Source organism: Durio zibethinus, chromosome 7 (assembly GCF_047325235.1).
Source record: "Durio zibethinus cultivar Kanyao isolate XHJ-2024 chromosome 7, ASM4732523v1, whole genome shotgun sequence".
Taxonomy (NCBI): Eukaryota; Viridiplantae; Streptophyta; class Magnoliopsida; order Malvales; family Malvaceae; genus Durio; species Durio zibethinus.
In genome coordinates, this window is record NC_143168.1 from 27,490,456 (window position 1) to 27,518,424 (window position 27,969).

The following is a 27,969-nucleotide window of genomic DNA, read 5'->3' on the forward strand; positions in this document are numbered from 1 at the left end:
TTTATTTTTATCAAATTAAACTCTTAACTATTTATTTTCATTCAATTTTATCGATTAGATAAAAATTAGTGATAATGATTAATTAATTTTCATCCAATAAAGATTTAATTAGATGAAAATAAATGTTTCGAACTCAAATGGTTGTAATAAAATAATAAAAGACTAGAATAGTTATTTAATTTTAGTTCTTTTTTTTACAGTCTAATCTTCATTTTTTGGTGCATTAATCTTCAATTTTTTTTCCTAATTGCAAATAGAGGGCTTGCTAAAAAGAGTGAGGGCAAGATTCTGGGGTCCTAAAATCACTCACTTTCTTTTTGCAGAAGATAGTATGCATTTTTTCAAAGCAAACCAACAAGAAAGCAAAGAAGTGATGGATGTGCTAAAGTGGTACGAAGAAGGTTCTGGGCAAAAAATAAATTACGACAAGTCAAGCTTATTCTTCAATACAAATACTAAGCTAAAGGCTAAGGAGATGGTAAAAAGCAAATTCGGGATACAAGTAACCATAAGGCAGTGAAAAACATGATGACAAGACATTGGTGTAATGTATGCCCAGAGGAACTATCATACATTGTAACTCGAGATACGACTTCACTATTTTAAATGGAAATGATGCTACTTTATTAAAAAAAATATATATTTTGACCTAAATGAAAGATAAAAATACAATGGTGGGATTATGCGATACTCTATTGAGAATTGTGAGGGTTTCAAACACAATGTGCACTCATTCATGATGCAAAATGATTCGATCCAGTGACAATAAGGGATTAAAGATCTATGAATAATGAGAAGGTGATGGCATAATGATGAACATGGATGGGCTTTTTGTTTTCAAGTGATAGTTTAGTTGGCAAAACGAATGCTTTGTGAATTTCTTTTGATTGGAAAATATTTTTTTATGTTAATACGATGTTATCTTTTTTAACGTAGATATGTAAGTTATGGTTTGCTTCTGATTCTTGCTCTTTTTTTCATGTTTACACTTTTCACAAAAGAGCTTTATCATTAAGGCATTCATTCATTCATTCATTCATTTATGTATACACTCAGCATAATGCAATTCATGTGTGCTCTAAAAAAAAATTTCTTCTAGAAAAATTTTTACAATTTCTTCTAAAGATCAGGAGAATATTAATTTAATAGGAAAGATGGAAGAGATTATCAAGAAACTTTTTGCTCAATAAAAATGATTAACTTGCAAGATTTAGCTAGGACCCTTAAGAGAGGAATCATGGAATATAGATGAATAGAGAAAGTATTGTCTATTGGAAAAAAGAATTCTAGTTGTTGAAGGTAAGGATAAATATTGTAATGCAAAGGAATCCCAACTAATTTCACATGTGATAATTTAAGCCAAGTTCAAGGTTTCAACATTTGAAATGTATAAAGGAATTGGATATCTTGAGACACATTTGGCTCAATACTATCACAAAATAATTGGGTATATTGGTGATGAAAAGCTACTTATTCATGCATTTCAAGAAAGTTTGAATAGAAAGCATTCAATTGGTATTATAATTTTAAAAATAGCCAAATTCATACTTGAAAAGATTTATCTCCAGCATTTTTAAAGTGATATTAGTACATGTTAGAGATGGCTCCAGATTGATTAACCCTTCAAAACATGAGAAAGAGCCCTAATAAATGCTACAAAGAATATGCTACTAGATGAAAAAATGTTGCATCGCAAGCCCAATCACTTTTAACTAATAAGAAGTTGAAGTTCCTATTTGTGGATATCATTCATTTTCTTATTATGATCAACTGATTAGTAATACATTCTCAAAATTTGTTGATTTGTTATTTGTTATAGGTAGAATCGATGATGGGATAAAAATGATAAGAATTATGAATGCCAATATAAATATTCTTAATGAAAAACAAGAGAATATTTTCAATAGATATGCCCAAAAAATGATTGTTGAAAGGTAAAATAAGATAAACCTTAACATGATACAAAAAGATTTTATGAATAACTATTCCCTTTGGTCACTATATTGTTCTTAACTAACATCTCGGGTTAGTAATCTTCTTTAACTATTTTATCTATGTGCTCAAGTTTCTTTACCACAAACAATCATAGGAGAAAAGATCAACCTAAGCCATTCACAAAGTTGTAAGAAAAAAAGAGTCAAGATGTATCATTTGTCAAAAATTATATGGTTTTTGTTGTTCCTACAAGACCTAAAAAATCTCCTTACTCGAAGTGGTATGATCTCAATGCTAAGTGTGAATTCCATGATGAGGTTAAAGGGCATATCATAAAAGATTATACTACTTTCAAGGATACATTTCAGGCTTTAATTGATGTAGATTTCACAAAGTTTAAAGAATTGGTTGGTGGTTTTGATGATTGATAGCTATAAAGTTGTGGGTCAATGATGTTAAAGTTGAAGCATCAAGTGAGAAACTTTTGTTTATGTAACTTTGAATGTCATCTCAAAAGTACAATCAGGAATGTAAATTTTGGGTCAAGTTTGAATGTTTGCATTGCGTAAGTGAACATTGTGCATTATAGTATTTTATGGTTATATTATCATTTAAGGTTTTTTTTTTTTATATAATTTAAGTTTTAGATATTGTAGGTTTTCTTTGGAAGATAATGGTAAAAAGAAAAAAATATGTTAAATTTGAATAAAGTCCCATATAGTTAAGTTATGAGGCTATAGAAAAAAAAATGTCATAAAGATTAAGAGAAAAGAGAAAGGGAAAAAATGGGAAAAAGATAAAAAAAAGAGAAAAAAAGTTTTGGGTCTAGGATGAGTTGGCGATCACTATTAGAAATTTCTCAAATACCTAAACACCAATTTTCTTAAATCATCTAGTTAACTACATTTCATCAATCATGACCTTTCAATAGCTTGACTTTGAATTTATGAACCTTGTTTTCACCTGATAATGTTTTGATACCAAATGGTGATATTCTTTTTCAAGGCAATGAACAATGAAACAACCAATGTAAAGAAAATGTGATTTTTAGAAAATCAAGTATATATGACATTTTTAAGAATTCAAATGCGGTAATTTGAAGTGACAATGTTATGCTGTAGTTCAAAAAATTTCTAAAATTAAATTTACCCAAGTCTTGTAAAATGACTTCAACCATACTAATATTTCAGCTCTTTATCCCAAAATTGGCATGGTTCATTATTTTGAAGGTATGTTGGTCAGAGAAAAAGGACCTCATTGCCTTTAAGACAACTTGAGTTATAATCAATCCTTTTATTCTTTTTTTGTGAAATAACTTAGATTAATTGATACCTTAATCAAATTTATTCCACATGATCCCTTTTTCATTCATTTTACATGACCTTTTTCTTAAAATAACTTGCATTAAAGGTAGTTTGTTAAAATGGAACATTTTTCATGAAATGCATTACTTTTAAAATGAATTTAGGTTTAAGTTATGAGGGGCATGTAAAAAAAACAACAAAAAAAAAGAAAAAAAAGAGAAATGAAAAGAAAAGAAAAATAGTTATGACATCATGAACTTTGAAAATTTGAATAAATCTAAATAAAATCTTGACAAATTCAAAGTTTTGAAAAAAAAAAGAATAAGGAAAAAACCTAAAATAGAAAAGGCCAATAATTCCAAAAAAACTTTTGAAATGAAAACTTTTCTTCAAGTTCATTTTCCTAAAAGGAACTACTCTGCAATTTAAGTGTTTTTGCTTGAAATGACAAATAGTCGTCTTTTATTATCCCTTTACAAATGTAAAAATTTATCACTTGTTATCCCTTTGAGTCTAAATTGTTTTCAAATAAACCTTAACTAAGGATTACCTTTTACACTAAGAGACAAAAATGAATGCATTTAGGGGTTAAGAATAGAGATTTCAAAATGGAATCTTATGTATTAGGGTAAAAGCCTAATATAAAAGTTCACAAAAGTTTTGAATCTACTCAGAGAAAGAATACAAAAAAAAGTGAAAAAAAATGAAAAGAACGGAATAAGAAAAGAAATGAACGGATGGAAAGTATAAGAAAATAAAAGGACTATATCTCAGAATGTATCCTTCAAATAGAAAAATGATTCTTGATTTTAAATACTTTTAAATACTTATTTTGAGCCTTTCTATCTTTTTTTTTTTTTACAACCTTGAACCTTAACTTACGTTACATCTTTTGAAAAGTTCATATTGGATTAAGCATGGAGGCTTAAAATTAAAGGGTTTTTCTTGAAAAAATGATCATGAATATTTTAGGTCCCTCTTTATTACTCAATTTTCTATTTGGATCATTAACCCCTTTTAAAAAAATTCTTTTCCTCTTTCGGATAAGGTCAAATTCTTAGGTGCATGGTGTAATAATAAAAAAGCCAAAAAATAAAGAAAAAAAAGAAAAAGAAAGAACAAAATAGAAATTAAATGTGGCTCTAGGGCGAAAACCCTAAAAAAGATAGTTTAAAGCAACCTTGAAGGCCACTCCTAATGGTAGATGTGGTGAATGCTGAACAAAGGTAAGCCAAACTTTTTTACAAGATCTAAAATATCAAAATCCCAGAAGTCTAAGATGAGTTGATTTAAAAAATCTCAACTTTTATCTATTCTTGAATAACCTTTTAAAATTTCAAGCCTTTACAGCTAACTTTGATATATATCAAAATGATATATGTTTGGTTTTTAAGAAATTCATGTTTTTTAAAAAAAACTTATGTTTCATCTATGAGTTTGCATGAAAAATTATGTCTTTTTTATTTCTTTAAAGAAATGAAACCCTGTTGAATAAACATAAATCTTTGCATACAAAACCATTTAATCTCTTTGAAAAAAATTTTTTTACCTCTTTTATTTCTGATGGGGATCGTCAATTCTCGAAAATTTAAGTCTAATTTAACTGACACCTAGGTTTTAAGCCTAGATTATCTGGCACCAATAAAATTTTAAATTAAGTTTAGTTGCCATTAATGAGATTTAAGCCCAGTATAATTGACACGTAATCCTAAATTAGTTAGCATTTAAACCCAAATTAGCTAGTACTTTAAGCCTAAATTAGTTGGCACATAAAGTCTAATATTAGCTGGCATCGAAAGCCATAAGCCTAGATTAGATGGCACATAAGCTCAGTTTAGCTAGTATAGAAGCCTAGTTTAACTGGCATAAAAGCCTAGATTAGTTGGCACATATGCTTGGATTAGCTGAAAAAGTATATACCCTTTTTACCTCTTTTGAGTGATGAAGTCTTTTTGAATCAACAAAAATCTCTAGGTGCAGAATCATCCAATCAATTGAAAGAGAGATTTTTCACTTCTTTCATTTCTAGTAGGAATTTTCAATTTCTCACAAAAATTTAAATCTACACAAAATCGTAAACCTAATTTAATTAGCACCAAAGAAAGATTTTAAGTCTAGATTATTTCGCACACCATAAAAAGATTTTAAGCCTAGCTTAATTGGCACTTAAACTTAAACCCAGTTTAACTGGCCCCAAAAAAAGATTTAAGCCCAGATTATCTGACACACTATGAAAAAATTTTAAGCATAGCTTAGTTGACACTCAAACTTAAGCTCAGTTTAATTGGAACTAAAAAAAAAATTTAAGCTCAGATTATCTAACACAGCAAGAAAAAATTTTAAGCCCAGCTTAGTTGGCACCTAACTTAAACCCAGTTTAACAGGCACTAAAGAAAGATTTAAGCCTAAATTACTTGGCACACCATTAAAAGAGTTTAAGCCTAACTTAACTGGCACCCAAAGATAAGCCTCGTTTAACTAGCATTAAAGAAATATGTAAGCCCATATTATCTAGCACACCATAAAAAATTTTAAGTCCAACTTAGTTGATACCCAAATTTAGGCTCAGTTTATCTGGCACTAAAGAAATATTTAAGTCTAGATTATATGGCACACCATGAAAAGATTTTAAGCTCAACTTAGCTAGCACTCAAACTTAAGCCTAGTTTAACTAGCACCAATGAAATTTTAAGCCTAAATTATCTAGCATACCATGAAAAGATTTTAAGTCCAATTTAGCTGACACCCAAATTTAAACCCAATTTATTTAGCAGCAATAAAATTTTCAACCCAGATTATTTGGTGCACCATGAAAAGGTTGTAAGCCCAACCTAGTAGATACCAAAAAAATTTTAAACCCAGTTTATCTTGCACCAATAAAGTTTTAAACCTAGTGTAGCTGACACCCAATAAAAATTTAAGCCCAGATTATCTAACACCTAAATTTAAGCCTAGTTTAGTTGATACACAAGCATAAATTAGTTAGCACAAAAGTCTAAAATTAATTGACACTTAGACTCAAATTGGTAGTTACCTCATTTGACATGCAATTTAATCCCGATCACCTTATTCAACTTATGGCTCAGTCCTGATCATTTTTATTTCTTAACTTACGATTTAATCTTAGTCATCCTTTATTTTTCAGCTTGTGGTGTTATCTCGATCATTTTTTATTTTTGACTTACATTGTTGTCTTGGTCATTCTTTATTTTTGACTTGTGGTGTTATTTCGATCGTTCTTTATTTTTTGACTTACGATGTTATCCCGATCATTTTTTTTTTACTTATGATGTTGTTTCGATTGTTCTTTATTTTTTGACTTGTGATGTCGTCTTTGTCGTTCTTAGTTACTTGACGTATGGTGTTGTCCCGATCATTTTTTATTACTTGACTTACAGTGTCATCCTGGTTGTTCTTTATTTTTCAAGTCGTGGTGTCATTTCGATTATTCTTTATTACTTGACTTGTAGGTTCATCCCGATCATTTTTTATTTTTTGACTTACGATGTCATTCAGTTGTTTTTTATTTTCTAACTTGTGGTGTCATCCCAATTATTCTTTATCACTTAACTCGTTGTTCAATCTCGAACCTTAAAACTAAACAAAAAAAAAATAAAAAATAAAACAAAAAAAACTAAATAGAACAAAAAAACTAAAAAACTAAAAAAACCAAAAATAAATAAATAAAGAAACGAAAGAAAGAGATGAAGTTCTTTTTCTTATTTGAACAAAATTGTTGTATATATTTTTACAGTATTACTAATTCTCAGAAATATGCAAAAAAGAGCTGTTGTAGATATCAAATTTTATCCGAAATGTTTGAATGCAATTAACTCAAACCTGTTTTGGACATAGGTCGAAACCATTAATTTAGGCCCATTACACAATCCATTTTAAGGGCCTATTATGTAGTCTAGTTTGAAACCCATGATGACCCACAAAACAGCAAATTTTCAAGCCAAATTAATAACAAGTCCTAAAATAGCCAAAAAAAAATTTTTCGAACTTAGATTGGACACTAGAGATGGCCCAAGTGATTGTGGCCCAATCAAGAAAAGAAAAGTAAAGACAAAAGCAATGAATTTGGCCCGAAAAGTTACCAAATGAAAAGAAAACTAGCCTAGCTATTCTTTTTACAAAAAACAAAACAAAAAGAGAAAGCCTCTGTAGAGGCTTGGGTTGCATAAAATAGTCAAGTTTGAAATTGAAACCAAAAAGAAAGAAAATAAAAGAGAAAGAAACGAGCCCCAACTTAACCTGGTCATTTACATGTGATTTGTATATGGGGAGGACAACCAAGTGGGATAAAAGTTGATGGCATTTGTGGTAGACAAAGTTTGGAAGAGTCCGACCAAGGTAGTTATAGAAAAGTGGGAAAGAGAAGAAGAAAACAAATGACAAGGTTTGGTGAAGAAAGCTACCATTCATTGTAAAGAGAATGAGAGTCTCTGGAGAAAAGGAAAGCTTCTGGTGGGAGCTTTTGTGAAGGAAAGAGGTTTTTCAAAAAAAAAAAAAGAGAGTTTAGGGAGAAAACTAAAAAATAAAAAAAAGAGGAACTGAAAGGCAACTAGAAAAAGTAGGTGAAGAGAAAAAAGGTGTTTTGCCAAGCCAGCAAAGAAAAGAAAAGAAGTTTACACTCAAGAAAAATGTAGTTTTTTTTTTTTGTTTTCCTCATTTCTACTTGCATTTTCACGTGAAGTTGAAGCCTTGAATGTTCCCTATTAAAAAAAAAAAGGTTCAATAGATAGTTTCCTTTTACAAAGAATTGGTTGCCTTAGATTGTATTATTGTGGGATGTACCGAGAGCTTCATGCTCCCTCTTCGAACTTTAATGACAACCCTAAAAAATAGATCCTTTGTTTGCTAAAAAGGAGATTTTCAAAACTTATAGCCAAAAGATAAAATAGGGAAGGATTTTTAGTTTAATTTTTTATTTCTTTTTTTTTCTGTTATTGCTATCTCCCCTGCACATGGCCTGTTCTAAAAGAGTGAAGCTTCATTCCTTTTTTATGCTTGATTTTTTTTCCTATATAGATTTTTCATTGGAGGTTTAAAATTGGTTTTTTGGTCATGCTCATCATTCTCGTGCATTGTTTTTTAGCAGAAACCCAGGCTTCATCCCAACTGGCACATGTCCATGTCCTATTCCCGTGTGTGGCCTATGTATATTAGTTTAAGGTTTTAGCGTTTCCATATGTGCTTATCTGTTTTTTTGCATGTATTATGTTTGAGGAATGTTGAAATCCCATCATACATACATTCAGTTGTCTCGACACGGTGGCTATGCATGAAAGTTTAAAGTTTTTTTCTTTTTTACTGTCACGATTACCTTCGTGCATGAACTGTTGCCTGGTGTACTTGTTTGCTTAAAGCCTTAAGATTGTTCCATGTCTTTCATGATATGCACGGACAATATTCTAAAGCCAAAAACAAAAAACCATTGCCAACCAATGGCAGCCACTATTTGATACTGTTAGGGAGTCTATCCGGCATTGTCTTTTCCATTAAAAATAATGCTCTAGTTCTGATTTGGTTGTTTTTCTCCTTTCAAAAAGTAATAGAAATAAAACTTCTATTATTCCTTTCAGTTCACATGTTGTGTATATATGTATATATATATATATGTGTGTGTAAATGGCTTTTTTTTGTTAAAAGAAAAATGGAAGTGGTCCTTGGACACATCTAAATTTAGCTTTGTTCCCTATTTGGTTGTGAATTTAGACTTTTCCTGTTGCCTTCTGTTGCCTTTCATGAAAACACTAAAAGCCATGACATGGGGATCTTGTTTGTAAGTTTACATAGTATATTTCTCCTTTGCCCCCATTTTGTTTTGTTTAAAAGCATACAAGCCCAAAAGCTTCTCTTAAATGGAATTTTATAATAAATATTTTTTTAAATAACAAATAAATATAAAGTCTAAAGTTTACTCTCAATAAGATTTATTTCTGTGTATTTAATCTTAATTATGCCTATGCATATATATATATATATATTCTTTTTTTTAGTTTAATTGTGAATTTAATTTTATACATTTGTAATTTCCTTATTGGTTGAATTCTTATTCTCTTTTAATTTAATATTCCATACTTATAATTTTTGTTTGGCATATTTTATTTTTCAGACATTTTAGGTTTATACAAAATGAATAATAATAGCAGCAATAATAATAGTAATAATAATTTTCTTAAAGAAAAAAGAAATATATGCAAAATATATAAGAATATATAAATTCATTTTTTAAGAAGACTCATAAAAATGAGCTTGCTTTGAAAGTCTACCTAGATATTAGAGAATTTTAAAAAGGCTTATAAATTCTTAAAATTTAAACCGAAATTTTAAATTGAAACCCTATACCTGAAACCTTAAATAGGCTTTTGTCAAAATATTAGATTCAACTTTGCTATCCTAAACTTACCCAAAATGCCAAATCCTTTTTAAATTTTTAAGGAGTTACATGAAAGACTTTTATAAAATAATTTGTTCTCAAATGCTGTTTAAATGTTGGGATATTTAAGAAATTTTATTTCATTAAGAATTTTCATACATTTACGCAACTCAAAATAAATTCGTTTTGTTAAAACAACAAATATAAAATATAAAACAATAAAAATAATAAGATGAGATTTTAAATATAAAAGTCACACCCAAACTCTACCTAAAGGTTGGAGAGTCTAGGTGGTCTCTTTATATTTGAAAACTCGATTCTTAAATTTGTATTTTATCATCATTTACATATAACTCATTTTTAGAATAATGTGTACATTCATAATTTATATATATGTTTGTTGATATTTAATATTAATTATATTATTATTATTTTATTGCATAAAAAGTTTTTTAAAAAATTTTTAGTTTTGAACAAATAAAATTAAAATAGCTTTCTATGAAATGTAATTGTTGGTACTCTATTTAGATATTGGAGAGTCATTAATGATTATCATTTACAAAAATATTATTTTATTATTTTTGAAGGAATGTGACGATAAATTTTAAATGAAAAAACTATCTTCGAATTTTATCTTTATGTCGGAGATTTTGAAAATATTTTTTTAATTTAAAAATTTTCATAATATTCCTAATAAATATTTTTTAAAACTATTTTTTTTTTCTAAAATGAAGAGAATTATAATTAAATTTCATAAAAAAACCTTTTTATCTATAATTACAAATAGTGCATAATTAATTGGTACCAATTTTGTCGACATTGTAAAAGTATTAATCTTTTCTGACACGTAACTGACTCTAGAGTCTAATATATTTTGGTAGATCAAAATGATCTTTTTAATAAACTCTAAACCCGTTTTATCATTTTACTTAAAAAGATAAAATTTTTGAATGATTAATCATACCTCAAAAAAATTTGGTGGCAATTTTTCTTATTTTTCATGAAATTAAAACTTTTATATTTAGTGATATAAAAACTATTATGTCAATTAGACGATTCTACCTTTTTTTTTATTTAAAAATATTTTCATTTGATGATCTCAAAACTATTATAACAATATACATATTTAATATTTAGACTTAATTCAAACTAAATAAAAAATTATATTTGAATCGAAACAAATATTATAATTTTGAATCGATTTTTAATTTTTTCAAATTTTTTCTCACCTCTACCCGTAAACTTGAAGTGATCATTAGTATGTTTTCAAAGAATGCAATTGTTACTTTTCTGGATTAAAGAAAAAAACATACTGAGTGAAAAAATAAAAGAACACAAATTTTTATTTTTGTAATTTTTTCATATTTCATAATTTATTTTTTAGATATTTTCAAAATGTAATATTTTAAAATATAATAATTTTATTTACTAATTTATGCTTTTAAAAATAAATTATTAAGGCTGGTTATAGAAAAATATTTTTATTTTTATTTTTAAAAATATTTTTTATTTTTTATTTTTAAATTTTTGAAAAATATGTTTGGCACACAAAAATTAAAAAATATTTTTAAAAATAAAAAATTATGAAAATTAGTTTAAATTATCACACAAAATTTAAATTTTATTTTCATTTTCCATTTGAACCCTTGATTAGGTTCACCATGGCTTGTTGGTTTGGCAGCAGGAACCCTTCCTTTCGTCAAACCTGAACTCGACGTCCCTTTCTTGAGGACGGACATTATGGTTTTGGTTTTTCTTGGAGGGTTTTGGTTGGCTCATGCGCCGATTACAAAGCCTTCCAAGAAAGCAGACTATAGCTAAAATAACAGTGATTACTGCCAGCAATATAAAAAGTGTTCCCAAGGATCCATCCAAGTGAGAATGAGATGGGGGTATTTGCCCTGACATAGTATTTGGATAAACGGCGACGGGTTGTCGTGTTTGAGGCTGCTGTGTTTGAGTCAATATTCTTTTGGTTGGTTTTTGGATTAAAAGATGATGAGATGCAATGAAATGGTTTAGGATTTTGTATGACCCTGCAGCTTATTATTCTTAGGGTGCAGACAAAGGGGGCCTTTGGGGTAGAAAGAGTAGAAGGAAAGACAAAACGGCAACGAGAATTCAAAAAAAAATTTTGCCGAGCAACCAATTCGAACCCGCGACATTTGTTGCAAAATTGAAAAAATTTTGCAATGCCGTGTTTTCGACTTCTCAATTTCTGTCAAAACGTATTCATTAGAAATGCTAAAAAACCAATTTTTTTTTCTTTAATTTTAACCTATTTTCATTTTTTTAAAATAATTTTTGTTTTTTCAACTAAACAAAAATTTCACTCGTCCTTTATTTTTTAGGAAAATGAAAATAAAAAAAAATCATTATTTTCAGATATATTTTTATAAATCAAATACAAACTAAGATTCTTACAACGAAATGTAAGTGTGTAAACTAATTTAATATAATAATTTTCATTGATTAACGATTGAACTCAATTTTTACGAATTAATAAGGAGGGACTAAATCTAAGACTTCATTTGCTAAATTATTAAAAAAATTTATTCAATTGAAAAAAATAATATTTTATTTTTTTTTAATGTGTTTGATAACACATTTTAAAATTTACTTAAAAAAAAGTCTTCAACTGCTTAAAAAGATATAAAAACTCCAACCTCGTCCCTCTTTTCTTATCGTAAGGTTTTATCTCTCTTGAAATAAAAAAAATTATTTAAAAAAATTATTTTAATAAAAAAATATTGAATAAGTAGATTTATACCAACTTATCACTTAACCTAAAAAATATTTAATGAAATTTTCTTTTAAATTTTTTAAACTATTATCTGCTAAAAACATTACTTCTTTATTTGTAATAAAAATAAAAGTAAAATGATAAATAATACATTTTCAAAATTCAATATCTTACTATTTCCAAATAATATATTTATATCCAGCATTTAATTTTCCATAAAATATCAAACAATTTTATAATTGAAATTCAATACTTATCAAATTTAATATTTAAATTTTCAATTTATTGATAAGATACAGAACCTAACATTGGGGGTCAATGGTACAATTTGACCAATACCTCGCCCCCTATGTCCTATTTTGGGCTATGTTTTACGTTGGGTTAAAGAAACCCACCTCCATACTTGAAAACCAGGGGCATTGCGCGCGCCCAAAGAAATTTCGTTGTTAAATTGGTCATTTTGTGAGAGCGTATTAGGGTGACGAGCAAAGATCCTTCGGTTCTTGCGTCTTTCGGAAAGAGTTAGATTGTAGACTGACTCAATTGAAAGCTCGAGATTCTAGCCGGCAGGGAGTATTATAAAAGATGGCTGACTTTGGTGAGTGCTTTGATTTCGTTTTTTATTTTTTGTCTTCGAACAGTTTTTTGTCTAAGCTCTAGAAGCATAAAATTTTGGGGTTTCTTTTTGGTTGAAGAGGGTCGATTTCAGGTTTGTTCTAGGTTTTTATACTTCAAAGCTTGAAAATTTTGAATCGACTAATTTGAAGATTTTAGATATGGTTCTGAGATTAATTCGAAATTATTGTCTTCTTTTTCTTATTCTTCTCTTTTCTTCGGGTGTTTTCACTTTGTTTCCAGAAAATTCTCACAGTAGCAAAGATTTGAGAAAAAGAGAAAAACGCATGCCAAAAATAGAGAATACAATACAGATTGCTGACACAGGAGAGTCAATTATGAGGTAGCTCTTGTTTTGGCCCAACGCAATGTTTATTCTGTACTCTTTCCATTGTCAATTTTACCTTTCAAAGTTGTATATTTTATACTTGCTCGTGTTTTGCCGTTTTCTTGTTACACTTGAGCCTGCGAATCATAGGATAGGCAAACCTAGTTCCAGCATGGAAGACAAAAGCATATTTCTCACAAGCAGTGCATTCAAGTGTCACAGTCACAGGTCTTTCAACAATGAACAATCTAGCTCTTATACTGACGATGTTCTCATCAAGGAGGAGGACGACAAGGAGAAGAAACCTAACACTCTAACTGGGCCTATTACCAGGGAGATGAAGGTTACAAGCCAATCTTATGGGAAGGAAAACTTGGAGAAGAAGATTTCAAGCCTACCTATGTCTCACAGCAAGGTATTGGAAATCATCACGTTTGCGAGTTGCTATAAGAACCCCTCTACAAAATTGCAAACTTTTACAAATCTGGTTTGTTTTAGATTACTCCTGTAAATACAATTATGCCAACTGTTTGGGTTTGCGTTTTTAAGACAGATTTGGAGTGTCTTGAAAGTAATTGATTTGATTTCTGTGTTGTCTTTGGTTGTAACTGTCTTATAGAGAATGCAGACCATGGTTGTTGATATGCAATTGTTTGAAATAGAGTCTTGCCAAGAGCTAAAGAGAGACTTAAAAAAGATGAGTAGGCATGAAGAAAACCTTCTGATTCTAAAGGTATACGAATTTGTTATCTCTTTTTTGTCATAATTCATGTATTTCCAACTTTTTTTTTCATCCATGAACTAACTGAGATTTATCTTTATATTGTTTTAGAAATTTTTGAAAGTCAGAAAAGAGAAGGAACACAATGATCAAGGGGTAAGTGGCACTAATCTCTAAATAATCTTGCGGTATTGCTTTAATTTCATAAGTAAGCCAAATGCTGTTTTTTTTTCAAGAAAATATTTGTGTCTTTTTCTTGTAATAAAAAGCAGTGGTGCAAACATCAAAAAATAGGATTTGAAAGGTTTATTATGACACCTTATTGATTAGTGTCAGTTTCCATTTGAAGGTATTTTTCGCCACTTCATTTTCATTGAGTAATGACGTCAGTTGTGTGGAAGAAAGGGTGAAGCAGATGGCAACAATATTAGCGATGGTAACCCTACGACAATGGATGTTAAATGGTTGGAAAGATTTGGAAACCTTGGCCAAATGTGCAAAAAAGTCTCATATTTATAATGCCCTTCAAGACAGCGTGTTCAAAAGCTTGGCCAAGTTTATTCTAAGTATTTTTGATACGGTACATTCTTTGCTTCTATGAACTTTGCTTTTCTCTTTATGCACAGTTTTATTATTTTAACATTTCTACGCTTAAGAGTTGATTGTCAAGCCTTAAGTGGGAACTGAAAAAAGTTCAATTTGAGGTTTGGTTTGCTTTTTGTTGGTTTTCTTATTAATATACTTATTCTTCTAGAAATTAATATTACTTTTATGGCTCATTTATCTGTCTTAAGGTTTATAAATGCAGTCAAGGTAGGTTTTTTAACATGTAAGGGTCTTTCCAATATGAGATTGGCTTGAACTGATGGTAGATCTTTAAAATGTTAAGGGATCTTTGTGTTAGTGAAGAACTAGGTTCTTGAGTAGTCTGCTCCTATGATTTATTCTGGTTTTCTTCTCCTCATTCTCATTTAAATTATTTATAATATGCTTTATTTGGATGGAATTTTCTTTTCTATTTTTAGTGTTCTTTTGCTTCTCTTATGGTTGTAATGCCTTCTTATTTCTGGTTATTAAACAAGTGCAGAATTCTTTGTAGTTCCTTTGCTGTTCTAGGGAGACAATTTGCTTATTCTTTTTTTTTTTCTATTTTCAGGAAGATCTTGAACGACTCAACTTTTATGATAGGATCGTATCTGAAAACAAAAGATTTTATCATGAAAAGTTGTTACCTCTACCTCCAAAGGTTTGTGTTTGTAGTCATGGTCCTTTGTTATTTATATATATATATATATATACACACACACACACGGACAAACACATGAATGCACACATGAAAGTACATAGATATGCAGCTCAAAGACACTCAAATAATGCAACTTGCTAATTTGGGGTAGCTCACCATCAACAATGTCCTAGCTACTGATTTTATTTAAATTGTGTATGTGACATTATGATTAAAACACTATGCTTTTTTATAGGATTGTGATGACCCTGTGAAACTTATCGAAGGGAAGATAACTCTTGATGGTTTTCCTTTGTTGACGGAGTATGATATGGTTCAGGTGTGTCTGTTTTTATTTATCTTTACTAGAGGATGGTTTTATGATATCTGCTAATTGTGTTATATGACCATAAAATATGTGTACATATGCAGAAGTACAATTCAGACTTTATAGTGCGCATACGAAAATGGACACCAGTTGTAGTGGTATGTTGTTGTCTTTAATACAACAAGGATCTAGTGCAATTGTTTTGGTAGTCAGTGTTGTGCTAAGTGGGTTCTTTCTGTTTATGATCCACTGTTTTTACATAGTGGTTTCTGGTATATTTCTGTTGTTATTTTCTTTAAATTGTATTTGTTCAATGACCCATTGAATTATTTTTTGTTTGTTAAAACAAGATTCCAAGTAACAAGGAAAGCATCCAAATTTATAATTTAGATGCCAAAATATTTAGAATTTATTAGTAACCTTTTTCAAAAAAATAATTTCCCCTCTCTGGCTGCCAAACGTTAGAATTTATAACTGTTATTGAATCTGTCTCATTTTGAAGAGTTTTGAGAAACCATCATTTGTATGACTAAATAGGTTAAATTTATTTTCATGGCATCCTTGGCGGGGAAAACGCCCAAATACTACATGTGCATTCAATCAATCCTTGCTTGTTTTCATATCTAACCGTTCTCATTTTGGTGGGTTGGAATTTTTTAAGGATTGTTTTGTATTTCATCTGTTGGGATGATTATGCCTTGTTCAGTTGGTGTTCTACAGGTTGAGTTTATGAATTTTGTGACTATGAAATTGAAGGCTGTTGCTTCAAGGTACTAATACATTTATGATGAGAATTTAAGACATTTATTTTTGTTCTCTTAATCTATTATTTTTTTGAATTTGTGATAATTTTTCTTATTGTTTAGAAAGGACGCCACAGACGTTATGTGGAAATGGTCAGAACTGTGATGCGTCAGTTTGCTCCTTTGAAGGTAGGAGATTTTTTGTTCTCCTTCATCTTAACATCTAGGGTTTTCACTAGGTCATGTAGATTTTGGTGGTCTTTTGATTTCTATAGCTGTTAATTATCTGGTTCTATTGCATTTGTTTTCTGTTTGGTACATATTTGACCCATTTGAGTTGATCCATCATGCAAAAAATCTATATGCACACGTGTTTGGTTCTATTTATTCATTTCCTAATTTGTGTCTACATGCATTTTCACATGTATCTATTGTTAAGAATTATTTGTTAATCTGACTCGGCTCTTACATGACATGTAGGAGGAAACAAAGATGCATGCAATTATGGAGAATGGTTTATCTCCATGTTATTGCATTACAGATGCATTGCGTTATGAAGCTTTGTGGGATATTGGTATACAGGATATTAAGAAGCATTTAACCTCTGCCGATTTGAAGGATATATTTGAGGAAGTAGCTTGGAGAACAAACTGTTCAATGCTTTCAGGCGGGAGATATGACAGCGTACGTCTCATATGTTTGTTGTTTAAAGTGGTCATAAACTTATAATAATGATAATAATTGCATGCTTTGGTGTATTTGTGGGTATTATATTGCTTATGTTTAAATTATTTTAACACTTGACTTTTACAGATGCGACTTTTTTCTTGGGCTGTTGCTCATGTCTTAGAGTATGGGCCTTTTGGTTCATTTACTGATGAGGTCATCAACTTGATTAAAATTGCTGAGGCACGGAGAAGATATGAAGGCTACCGATACATCAGCAGGCACCATATCTTTTGGGCAGTTGGTTTGACAGGAGTTAAGGGCTTTGTTGAGAAGCTTATTATTGGTATAAGATTGCAGAATTTAGTTGAAGAACCTGCCGCATATCCCCGTACAACTTGTACATGTCAACTCGGACTATAGCAAATATTATTGGTAATTTTGCTTTATTTTGCTTTTTGAACTTGTTATGTATCATTTCTGCTTGGTTGCCGCTTGATTAGTAAATATATAATTTCAGGTGATGAGATTGTTGGAGTTGAGCATTTGATTGTTACCATTGCTTTTGAAGCGAATCAGAGAAGGCTGGATGAGAAGGCAGATGTTTCTCCACCTCTTGTTGCAGATGGTAGTGAATGGAAAGAGTTCGAAAGCAAGAAACGTGTTCAAGCATTTTTAAATGGTGAGGGAACATTTTGTTATTCCTTTTCCTAATTTCTTGTGCCTAATGGTCATGGAAATCTTGGATTTATGTTCATGGCAATTTTCACTCATGGCTTGGTTTCATACATAGTTCCTTCCTTTTTTAACATTTGTTTCTTTGCAGCTATGAAAAGGTATAAAAAGAAATCTGGAGAAAGTTGATAAAGTTGCCAACTAAGATTGTACAATGGCGGGCTCTAGAAACAAAGTTAATGGATCAATTAAGAAGGGTGGAGAAGGACATGAAATATGGTTGGCATGAGTTCGCCGGTCTTCGATGTGAGAGTGTTAGATTTTGGTACTGCTACTAATATATATATATACCTACATGATAATAATTTCTTTGTTATAAATTATCTTCGTTTGATATATCATCACCAATCAATTTAAAATTATACCTTATTTGAATATGTTATACATGACATGTTACCATGAGTTTAGTAGTATATATCTCGCATAAGAATATAATCATATTTTGTCAATCAATAAAACTCATGAAACTATCATAATGTGTGACTGAAATTTAATCATATAATTATATATTTTCAATCACTAAAACTCATTAAGGAATCATAATATATTACTAAAGTTTAATCATTTATCAATAGTATCACAAACATGATTAAAATTATATTCACCAATGTATATAATACAATTCAATCATTTTTTATATTAAATCTCATACCTAGAGTCAAGCATGGTTACATGCAATAATATCAATAATTCTAACATAAATTCTTAATTAATAAACATGCATGATACTGCTAAGTATCAATTAACAATGCACGAAAATGCATTACTCTCCAATAATGTGTCCATAACAAAACCACTTAGTAATACTTGAAATGCTTTATTAACAATATTAACAAAATATTCAATTTTATTAAATTAAATCACAAGTTTTAAATAAAAATTAAATAAAATAAAGAGATATATTTATTAGTTATAATAGAAAACAAAATTAATAATTAATATGAAATAAAATAATTCTTTTTATAATTCTTTTTATTATTAAATAGTAAAGTGAGAATATAAAAAATTTCATTAAATACTTGTTATTAAAATTATCACTTCTTGAAAAATATTGACTTATATTTCCACCTTATTACTACTTGAAAATTATTGACTTATATCTTCTCCTAAAAATTTAAACCTATTTTTGGTATAAATTAAATTTTTAAAAATTTTGAGAACCAAATATCTAACTTCAACTTTTGCAGTAAATAAATTTTTTTATAAACTAAATCAAATACTCAATAAAAGGATGTGACATGGTAAAATTATTTCAATCGTGCCATAAAATGTGACACCAAAATGAGTGTTTAGTGGGCTTTTTAACGCCAATCACACGATTACGTACAAATGAATCGTTGTACATTTGAGATTATATGATTCAAGACATAATCGGAGGGCTTAGAAAGAAGCCGACAAAACCCAATCCAATTTTTATGGCCCAATATACTTGGGTTACTTTCTGTCCAATAATAATGCTCATCAGCCCAAATTTATTAATCATAGCAGGCCCAACTGTGAAGCGCATGCTGTTAATTAATGAGACAATGGGAGCAAACCTTGCTCAGGTTATCAATCCAATTTTAAAAATTTGTTTAAATTTAAAAAAAAAAAATTGGGTAAAAAAAAATTAAAATTAAATAAATAAATTTGAATATAATTTTTAGATTCATTTAAATTAAAAAATGAATCTTAATAAAAATATTTAAAATTTAAATCAATTTGACTTGACTTTAATGTACATGTATATAAGTTATTTATAAATATTAAAAAATTAATTTTTTATTTTTAAAAAAAATTATAAATATAAAATTATTTATATCTATTTTAAATATTCGTGAGAATAAAAATTAAAATAAATTTAAAATATCTGTTAAATAAACAAAAAATAAATTTAATACGAAAATTCAAAGATGCTGAAAAATGCACTATCTCTATCAATGTCCTGCCAATTCGCATCCCTAGTTTTGGACGGTATTATAACGTTGGATTGTTAGTCCAACTCCCAACGAGTTACAGTACAACAATTTTTCCACAAAATTGATGCAGACAGCGCACCTAGCATGGGACTTGGAAATTGGATGTGAAATTCTCTGCTCAGGAAAGAAGGACATTACTGGATCAGCCTACTATTCACCGACAGCATAGAGAGAGAGAGAGAGAGAGAGAGAGAGCAGTAACATACATGCCAGAAAGCTTGGAGTATGGAGCTTTCATGGAGAAATTTACTCTTCGACCAGGTCCTTCACCTATCGATCATCACCAACTCCCCTTGAGTGGCCTCACTTTTGCTGTTAAAGACATGTCAGTCCATGTTTATGCAAGTATTGTCTTTTCCAACTTTTCCTCATGAAATTATTCTTCTAACTATGGATGCCAGATATTGGAAAACTCAAAGCAGATTACCTGTTTTCTTTCTTTTATATGCTAGTTTTGCTTTGGATTTCTTGTTTCATCTTTTGTCAGCAAAAGCTTGTATGTGTAGATAGTGTTTTACCAATTCATACACCTATTTCTAAGTACAAGCTCTTCTGCATATTTAGTTTTTAACTGCATTTAGCCTTGAGTCTGATTATATTCATTTATTACATACTAATGTCTTCTGTCGAAGTATCTAATGTCTTCGCGAGTCAACCTTCTTCCTGGTTGTGATTTCAGCCATTTGGGCCTTCCTATATTCTTTTTTGTTGGTAAGTGGTATATGTCTTTGCTGCAAGCTCAGATCAATTTCAGTTTTTGATTATTGGCTGTCTTTGTTGCAAGCTCAGATCAATTTCAGTTTTTGATTATTGGCTCTTCTGCTTTCTGGTTGCTTGATGTTTATAATCTCAAATTAAAAGTATGGAAACAGATTTGATGTGGATGGATATGTAACTGGCTTTGGAAACCCTGACTGGGCAAGAACTCATTCAGCTGCCACGTCTACGGCACCGGCTGTGTTGGATGTCTTAAGGGCTGGGGCAACTTGTGTTGGAAAAACTATCTCGGATGAAATGGCATACTGGTAAGGTTTGTTTTATAGATTTTATGATTGCAAATACAATTACTTACCTTGATTAATCGCTCTTGCTGGCTATACCTCTGAGTAATTTTCTCTTTTTTTTTTTCAAGTATTTATGGAGAAAATAAGCATTATGGCACTCCCAGGAATCCATGTGCACCAGATAGGGTGCCTGGAGGATCTTCCAGCGGCTCTGCTGTTGCAGTAGGTGCAATGCTGGTGGACTTCTCCCTAGGTGAGCATTTTCCTTTTCACTAAGATATTTCTTCTCTCTATTTGACCACAATTTGTGGAACTGAATTTTTATTTCCGGTATAGGAACTGACACTGGAGCAAGTGTGAGACTCCCTGCATCATATTGTGGAATTCTTGGGTTTAGACCTTCACATGATGCTGTCTCCACTGTTGGAGTTCTTCCTTTGTCACAAAGCTTCGATACTGTGGGTAAGGATTAAATGCGATGTTCCTATTTCAAAATCTATATGTTGCACTTAACTGATCTGAGAAACTTTTATTCTGATTGACCTGAAAAGCCTAACTTGAAAATTAAGGGTCAATTTTATATCATACAGTAAATAATGCCAATAGAAGCAGTAATTTTATCAATTAAACTAGTTTAGGACTAATCAATGGTCACTACTTTATTTGAAAATGTGATAAAGTTTCCATGCCTGTATTCTATGTTCTACAAACTCTATGAATGAACTATATTTGTAAAGCTCCTTAGTGGTCACTCCTTTTGACATCAAGTTCTAATGTAGGATGGTTTGCTAGGGATCCTGTGATTTTGAATTGAGTTGGATGTGTTCTGCTGCATTTGCCTGATATGAATCCTACCAGACCTATTCAGATTATTATTCTAGAAGATTGTTTCTGCCTATCAAGTGTTCCAAGTGAACGAACAGCTCAAATTCTTGTTAAATCAGTTGAGAAGCTCTTTGGAGGTAAGTAAATCAACCATAGGCTTATTTAAACTTAAAGGCTAATAGAGATTTATCCAGGCTTGGAAATGATACTTGTTAACCATTTCAAGTATGGATGTTCAGACACAACCTGGCTGATTAGAAGGGCCATTAGACTTTACTTTAGGTATTTGAAAGTGCAGGTCAATTTGTAAAGCATGTAATCCTTGGAGACTATGTCAAGGACAATGTGCCAACTCTGCAGCATTTCATGGATAAGGAAAATGAAGGCCAAGAGTATGATATACCATCCTTGGCAGCCCTTTCAAGTGTAATGCAGTTGCTTCAAAGGTGCAAAACATCAAGTAACTTGTAACCATTCAGCCAGCCTGATGTGTTTAAGTATTATTACTATATTTAATCACTGCAGGTATGAATTTAAGAGTAAGTCACCAAAGTGAATCCTGATTTAGGTCCAGGAATATCTGAGCGGGTATGGAAAGCCATTAGAACAACACAGGAAAACATTGACATCTGCAATTCTGTGAGAAGTGAATTACGTGCTGCACTTACTGCTCTGCTTGGGGTACTTTCTGATCTGTTACTCTTTCGCTGTAAACATTTTGCTACCTAACTAATGCTCTCTTGAAGTAACCTGGGTTTGAATTGATAATAATCTTGATGAATGTGCTTTTTGAATGATGTATACATTAATATAGAAAAGTTAAGCCTGATTTACCATTAAAAATTAGAGATTCTTTGCTTGTATATTTTTATTCAATGCAATTTATACCAACATATGTAGATGTTTGCCTGCAGTATTAAACTTTTGACATATTCTTCCCATTTCTTTTTTATAAGTTAGACTAGTCTTCTTTATTTCTCCTAGTAACCATATCTATCTCTTACCAATAACTCTGCTTGAACATGCTCTTTAAGGACCATGGCATCCTAGCTATCCCCACAGCTCCAGGGGATCCACCAAAACTACAAACTGATCCAGCCACACTGGCAAGATTTCGTGCTAGGGCTTTTAACTTGCTCTCCATTGCAGGATTATCTGGATTCTGTCAGGTTTTAACTCGAAAAAGTTTCGCCTATTTTTTCTCCTTGTCTTTAATAGTACTTTCAAAATTCTTACATGTCTGGTCTACAGGTAAGCATACCTCTGGGAATGCATAATAATCTTCCCGTGTCAATCTCCTTGCTAGCAAAACATGGTTCAGATGCATTCCTGCTCAGTATTGTTGAGACTTTATATGACACGGAGAAATTGCAATGCTGAGAGAATGAGTTGGATTCAATCTGTTTTTTATATTTCGGCAAGTTTATGTTCTTTTATAACAAAACTAGGCATGTTGTGCCAGTGCCACTCAGTTAATTGGATTGGGATTATAATATGTGAGCATGAAAATGTTAGAGGACGTTTTGTTTCCATCCATATATATTTAATAGTTGAGAATGGAAAACTTCCAGTCCATGGAAACTGTAGATACTCAAAACTGATTAAAATTATGTAGGTATATAATTATGAACAGTATCAATTATTGTTTCCCTGCTTGAGGTGGTGGTGTCTGATATTTATTAGCAATAAGGTTTTATCTCCCAACCAGTCAAGTATATAAGAGCTAAAATGTGATGTATCTGTTTCAACCAACGAAACAAGCTATGGCTATTTCATCTACTGATAACCCTGAATTAAAACAGAAGGTTTCCCATTGCTGCAGTTGCAGTGGTGACATTCCTAGTTTGCCGTTACTAAGAACAGACAGACCAATTTGGGAATGAGTTGGAACTGTTACTTGTCTTTGGCTTGAGCATTGAAACCTATATGATGCATACCTGCAAAAGGTTTGGGTTGGAACATTCTGAGCTTGCAGAAGAACCTATACAGACCAATTATTACTTCATATAAATCTTTGACATGGATTTGAAGAAGCTCAGAAGAAGTTCCATTTAGAACAAAAAAAAAAGTGCTTCTACTGCATTTTAATCAATTAATATCCATAGTTTCCTTCAACCTTTTGTTCCATATATTTAAACAACCATGAAAATATCTTCGCTTTGTCTTAAACCAATTTTTTTTTCGACTAAATTAAGTGCGCATCTTGATTTTGTAGTCAAGGTGTCTGCTGTTGCTTATCCTTATCTTGATTGCTTGTCCTTAATAAAAGCGAAAGGGGAGGGCGCCTAAATCATTAATCAGCAATTATTTTCAATCTCTGGTAATAATGTGATAGCGGACTCAAAAGTCATCACGTCACATTTCTTACCATTTCTACCATGTAGATATTTCCAAGTTTTTGAACAAAACCATTGAAATGTCATCTTTGCCTTCCTTAAACTCTAAAGACAGCTATAGTAGATCATAAGTACTCCTACATAAAATGTAACAAAGGAGAAAAGAGTCATTAGACAAGAAATTTTGTTACATTTTGAGAACGATGCAGACAAGGCATCCAACATAAGACTAGTAACAACATTGTTTTCTCTTGTAGCTGGATTCTCTGCTTGAAACAAAAAGGACTTACAGATAAATGAGTTTACTACACATTTTACACAAAGATAGCAGCAACAGACATGGCAAAAAGCTTGGACTTTGGAGCTTTCATGGAGAAATTTACTCTCCAGCCTGGCCCTTCACCGCACCAACTCCCTTTGAGTGGCCTCACTTTTGCTGTTAAAGACATGTTTGTCTCTCTCTATATGCATTTTACCTTTTAATTTTTCCTCATTAATGTCACTCTTGCTTCTATATGATGGAAACATGACAATTAAAGCATGTTCTACTTATTTTTTTGCATCTTAATACTTGTATACCAATTCTTGCTTTTGGATTATTGGGATATGATTTTGTCAGTAATCTACAAAAATGCTTGTCTTAGTTAATTCATGCACCAATTTTTATCCATACCATATATTCTTCTGTTTCTGTAGTGTTTACTGTTTATACTTTATAGCCTAGAGTTCTATTTATTCACCTGAATGTCTGCATGTGTCTCCACTCTCCAGTCTAACAAATCAACTTTCAGCCACATGTTTTAACTGTATTGTCCTGGAGACCTGGTGTACTTTCTTTTGAATTTCAGTCATTGGTTTTTCTCTTGTATTCTCGTAAATAATTTGTGTGTGGGTATGTGTTTAATAATTGCAAGCTCACTAATCAATTTCTGCTTTTGATTACTGGACCTTGTCTTTCCTGTTCTGCTACCTCAGTATTTGAGACTAACTGGTTTAACTTCAAAGTTGGAAATAGATTTGACATAGAGGGATATGTCACTGGCTTTGGAAACCCTGACTGGGCGAGGACTCATTCAGCTGCCACATCAACAGCACCGGCTGTGATGGACCTCTTAATGGGAGGTGCAACTTGTCTGGGAAAGACTGTCATGGATGAAATGGCATACTGGTCAGAGTTTTGATAGATTTTTATGACTCCTCTTTTCTGATCATAAAACTTGTTGGTTTTATACATGTGTAAATTTTTACATTCAGTATGTATGGAGTCAATAAACATTATGGCACTCCCACGAATCCTTGTGCACCAGATAGGGTGCCTGGAGGATCTTCTAGTGGCTCTGCCGTTGCAGTAGGTGCAATACTAGTAGATTTTGCCCTAGGTAATAACGTCCTTTTCAAATGATATGTCTTTCTTTATTCATCATCCTTCTTCAAGTGAATTTTCATTTCTAACATAGGAACTGACACTGGAGCAAGTGTAAGAGTCCCTGCATCATATTGTGGAATTCTTGGATTTCGGCCTTCACTTGGTGCCATCTCTACTGTAGGAGTTGTTCCTATGTCACAGAGTTTTGATACTGTGGGTAAGGGCTAAATCTGATGGCACCTTTTTTGAAATGTACATAAGAGAAATTTTAATTCTGATGACCATAGAAATACACTTGGAAAAGCCTAATATCAAGATTATTGTTTAATCTTGATTACCTGCAATGTTTAAACACAGTTCAAAGTCAACAAATTTATGGACCAAACATATTAACTTGTGAACAATATTTTCCTCGGTTTTTCTTTTTTTCTCTCAAGCATGTCCTCAGAAAATTTAGCTTTTTGATAATGTATAATAGCAAATATCTTTTACCAATGAAACCAGACAACACTAATAACTATTTTCATTTATGCTTTATTTCAGAACCACATAACTGGTAGGGCCCTTAATTTGGTATCATTGTTTTGACTCTGAATTCTCATTTAGGATGGTTTGCTCGGGACCCTGTGATTTTAAACCATGTTGGACGTGTTCTTCAGCATTTACCTGATGTGGATCCTATCGAACCAAGTCAGATTATAATTCCAGATGATTGTTTCCGCCTATCTAATGTTCCAAGTGATCGAACAGCTTCAAGTTCTTGTAAAGTCAATTGAGAAGCTCTTTGGAGGAAAGTAATTCTACCATAGGCTTCTGCAAACTTTGTTAACTGGCCTTGTTCTTTGGCTTGGCTTGAATAACAATATGTGGTAATTTTTTAGGCTTAGAGGGCATCCAGAATTGCATTTTTTGAATTTTCAGTGATCTGTCAGAAAATGACTCATTAACAATGTCTCTTTTCATGTATCTGATATTAAGATAGATCTTGTCCTGTTAAATATGCCATCTGAGGTACTTTGCTGCATTTGGGACCAACATCACTTTGGTACTGAAATCCGGTTGCTTCTCAGTAAGTCAGATCTCACTTTTATGGACTTGCAAGTGCAGGTCAATGTGTAAAGCATGTAATCCTTGGAGACTATGTGAAGGACAAAGTACCGAGTTTGCAGCATTTCATACATAAGGGAAACGAAGACCAAGAGGATGATATACCACCAGCCTTGGCAGCCCTTTCAAGTTCAATGCGATTACTTCAAAGGTGCCAAACATCTTGAAACTTTCTAGTATGCCTGCATGGTGATTTTCATATGATCCAAGGTCATGTATATAAGCATTATTACTAAGTTCAACTACTGTAGGTATGAATTTAAGAATAACCATGCTGAATGGGTCACCAAAGTGAATCCGGATTTTGGTCCAGAAATATCTGAGCGGATATGGGATGCCATTAAAGTAACAGGAGAAAATATTGATTTCTGCCACTCTGTCAGGACCGAATTACGTGCTGCACTTACAGCTCTGCTTGGGGTAGTCTCTGTTCCTTTCATTGTAAATGTTTTGTTAGTCAAACATTATGCTGATTCGAACAAATCTCTCCTATGACTAAACCTGTCTTTGATTAATGATAACAGTCAAATGTTCTTCTGGATGTCTTACGCATTGCATGAATATAGAAAAGTTATGACCTAGCTACCATGGAAAAAAAAAAAAGAAAAATTATTCATATTAAGTTACTCATTTCTTATAAATCACTCTACTTAAATGGACTCTTTTAGGATCATGGCGTCCTTGCTCTCCCAACAACACCAGCGGAACCACCAAAAGTGCAAGCAAATCCAGCCACATTGGATTTATTTTTTTCTAGGCCTTTTAGCTTGTTGTCCATTGCTGGAGTGTCTGGATTCTGTCAGGTTCAAACTTGAAAATCCTACAAGTTTTTTTTTTCCCATTTTTCCTCTTTTTCATTGGTATGGATTTTGAAATGTGTTAGTATCTGTTCTCTACAGGTCAGCATACCTCTAGGGATGCATGATAATGTTCCTGTGGCAATTTCCCTGGTGGCAAAACATGGTTCAGATGCATTCCTGCTCAATCTTACTGAGAGTTTATATGACACCCTCAAAGAAGAAATTGGTATGCTGAAAGAATAAAGTGCTAATTTCACTGTCTTTGACAAATTATCAGGGCTAGAAATTATTATGCCACTGAATTCTCGTACTAATAGTGTTAATGCAGCATTACAATCTGCAGAAGCATGAGACATGGTTCCACAATTCCTATTTCTCGATCTTAGTCCATGCTCATTGTAGAATCCATAGTTAATTGTAAAATATATAGGAAGATAATTGCTGCTTAGTTTGTATAACATATAGTTTAAGTTCGAACACTGCCCTTAAAGCTGTTGTCTTCAATAATATTATTTGTCAGCTTCGATATCCTTGCATTTCTGTCTCTTGTTATAATGTTTTTGGTAATTAATTAATGATGAGACACTTTATCTATGGTGCAATGATGCACAGGCTTTGGTTGAAACACTCTCAGAGGAACCATTGCAGGTGAGGAAGTAGAACCTAATTATATCACTGATGAAGTTTGGTCTTGTTGATGATTTGCTGACAATAAAATTTAATCTCCAATTCAGTTGAAAAGACATAAGAACTAAAAATTTGAACTTATTGAAAGATAATCACTTCTCATTTCAAGATTTGAACCTAAAATCTTCAACTCAAAAATCCAAAAGTTTAATTGTTGG

At 31.3% G+C, this 27,969-nt stretch overlaps 1 protein-coding gene and 2 pseudogenes across 8 annotated transcripts; all 3 read left to right on the top strand.

The window, feature by feature from the left end:
* The first annotated feature begins 12,687 nt into the window (after positions 1-12,687).
* Positions 12,688-18,103, top strand: LOC111277630 (uncharacterized). Of its 6 annotated transcripts, none has more exons than XM_089764141.1 (15): positions 12,688-12,965; positions 13,226-13,325; positions 13,533-13,725; positions 13,930-14,043; positions 14,143-14,187; positions 14,381-14,611; positions 15,188-15,277; positions 15,513-15,596; positions 15,689-15,742; positions 16,305-16,354; positions 16,451-16,516; positions 16,808-17,011; positions 17,141-17,428; positions 17,514-17,675; positions 17,820-18,103. In XM_089764141.1, exons 1-11 carry the CDS (start codon positions 12,953-12,955, stop codon positions 16,491-16,493), a joined length of 1,017 nt encoding a protein of 338 aa, XP_089620267.1. In that variant the 5' UTR covers positions 12,688-12,952; the 3' UTR covers positions 16,494-16,516; positions 16,808-17,011; positions 17,141-17,428; positions 17,514-17,675; positions 17,820-18,103. The 6 variants fall into 6 exon arrangements, with proteins under 6 accessions (XP_089620267.1, XP_089620268.1, XP_089620265.1 ...); XM_089764142.1 differs by having other exon boundaries at positions 12,799-12,965; positions 13,447-13,725; XM_089764139.1 differs by having other exon boundaries at positions 12,815-12,965; positions 13,461-13,725.
* A 1,584-nt stretch (positions 18,104-19,687) lies between these two features.
* LOC111277631 (amidase 1-like) lies at positions 19,688-23,166 on the top strand (annotated as a pseudogene). Its single transcript, XR_016343744.1, has 9 exons — positions 19,688-20,011; positions 20,559-20,711; positions 20,819-20,943; positions 21,027-21,152; positions 21,470-21,652; positions 21,814-21,961; positions 22,041-22,196; positions 22,550-22,684; positions 22,767-23,166. The product of XR_016343744.1 is annotated as an amidase 1-like (transcript).
* Positions 23,167-24,104: 938 nt separating this feature from the next.
* LOC111277629 (amidase 1-like) lies at positions 24,105-27,654 on the top strand (annotated as a pseudogene). Its single transcript, XR_016343745.1, has 9 exons — positions 24,105-24,300; positions 24,867-25,019; positions 25,106-25,230; positions 25,309-25,434; positions 25,824-26,011; positions 26,320-26,475; positions 26,576-26,744; positions 26,993-27,127; positions 27,224-27,654. The product of XR_016343745.1 is annotated as an amidase 1-like (transcript).
* The last annotated feature ends 315 nt before the right edge of the window (positions 27,655-27,969 follow it).

Excerpts from the sequence above, each read along its gene's own strand:
- LOC111277630 (XM_089764139.1), top strand. Across the intron at positions 13,326-13,460 it reads ACAGGAGAGTCAATTATGAG|GATAGGCAAACCTAGTTCCA; the intron begins GTAGCTCTTGTT and ends TGCGAATCATAG. Across the intron at positions 14,044-14,142 it reads AAAACCTTCTGATTCTAAAG|AAATTTTTGAAAGTCAGAAA; the intron begins GTATACGAATTT and ends ATATTGTTTTAG.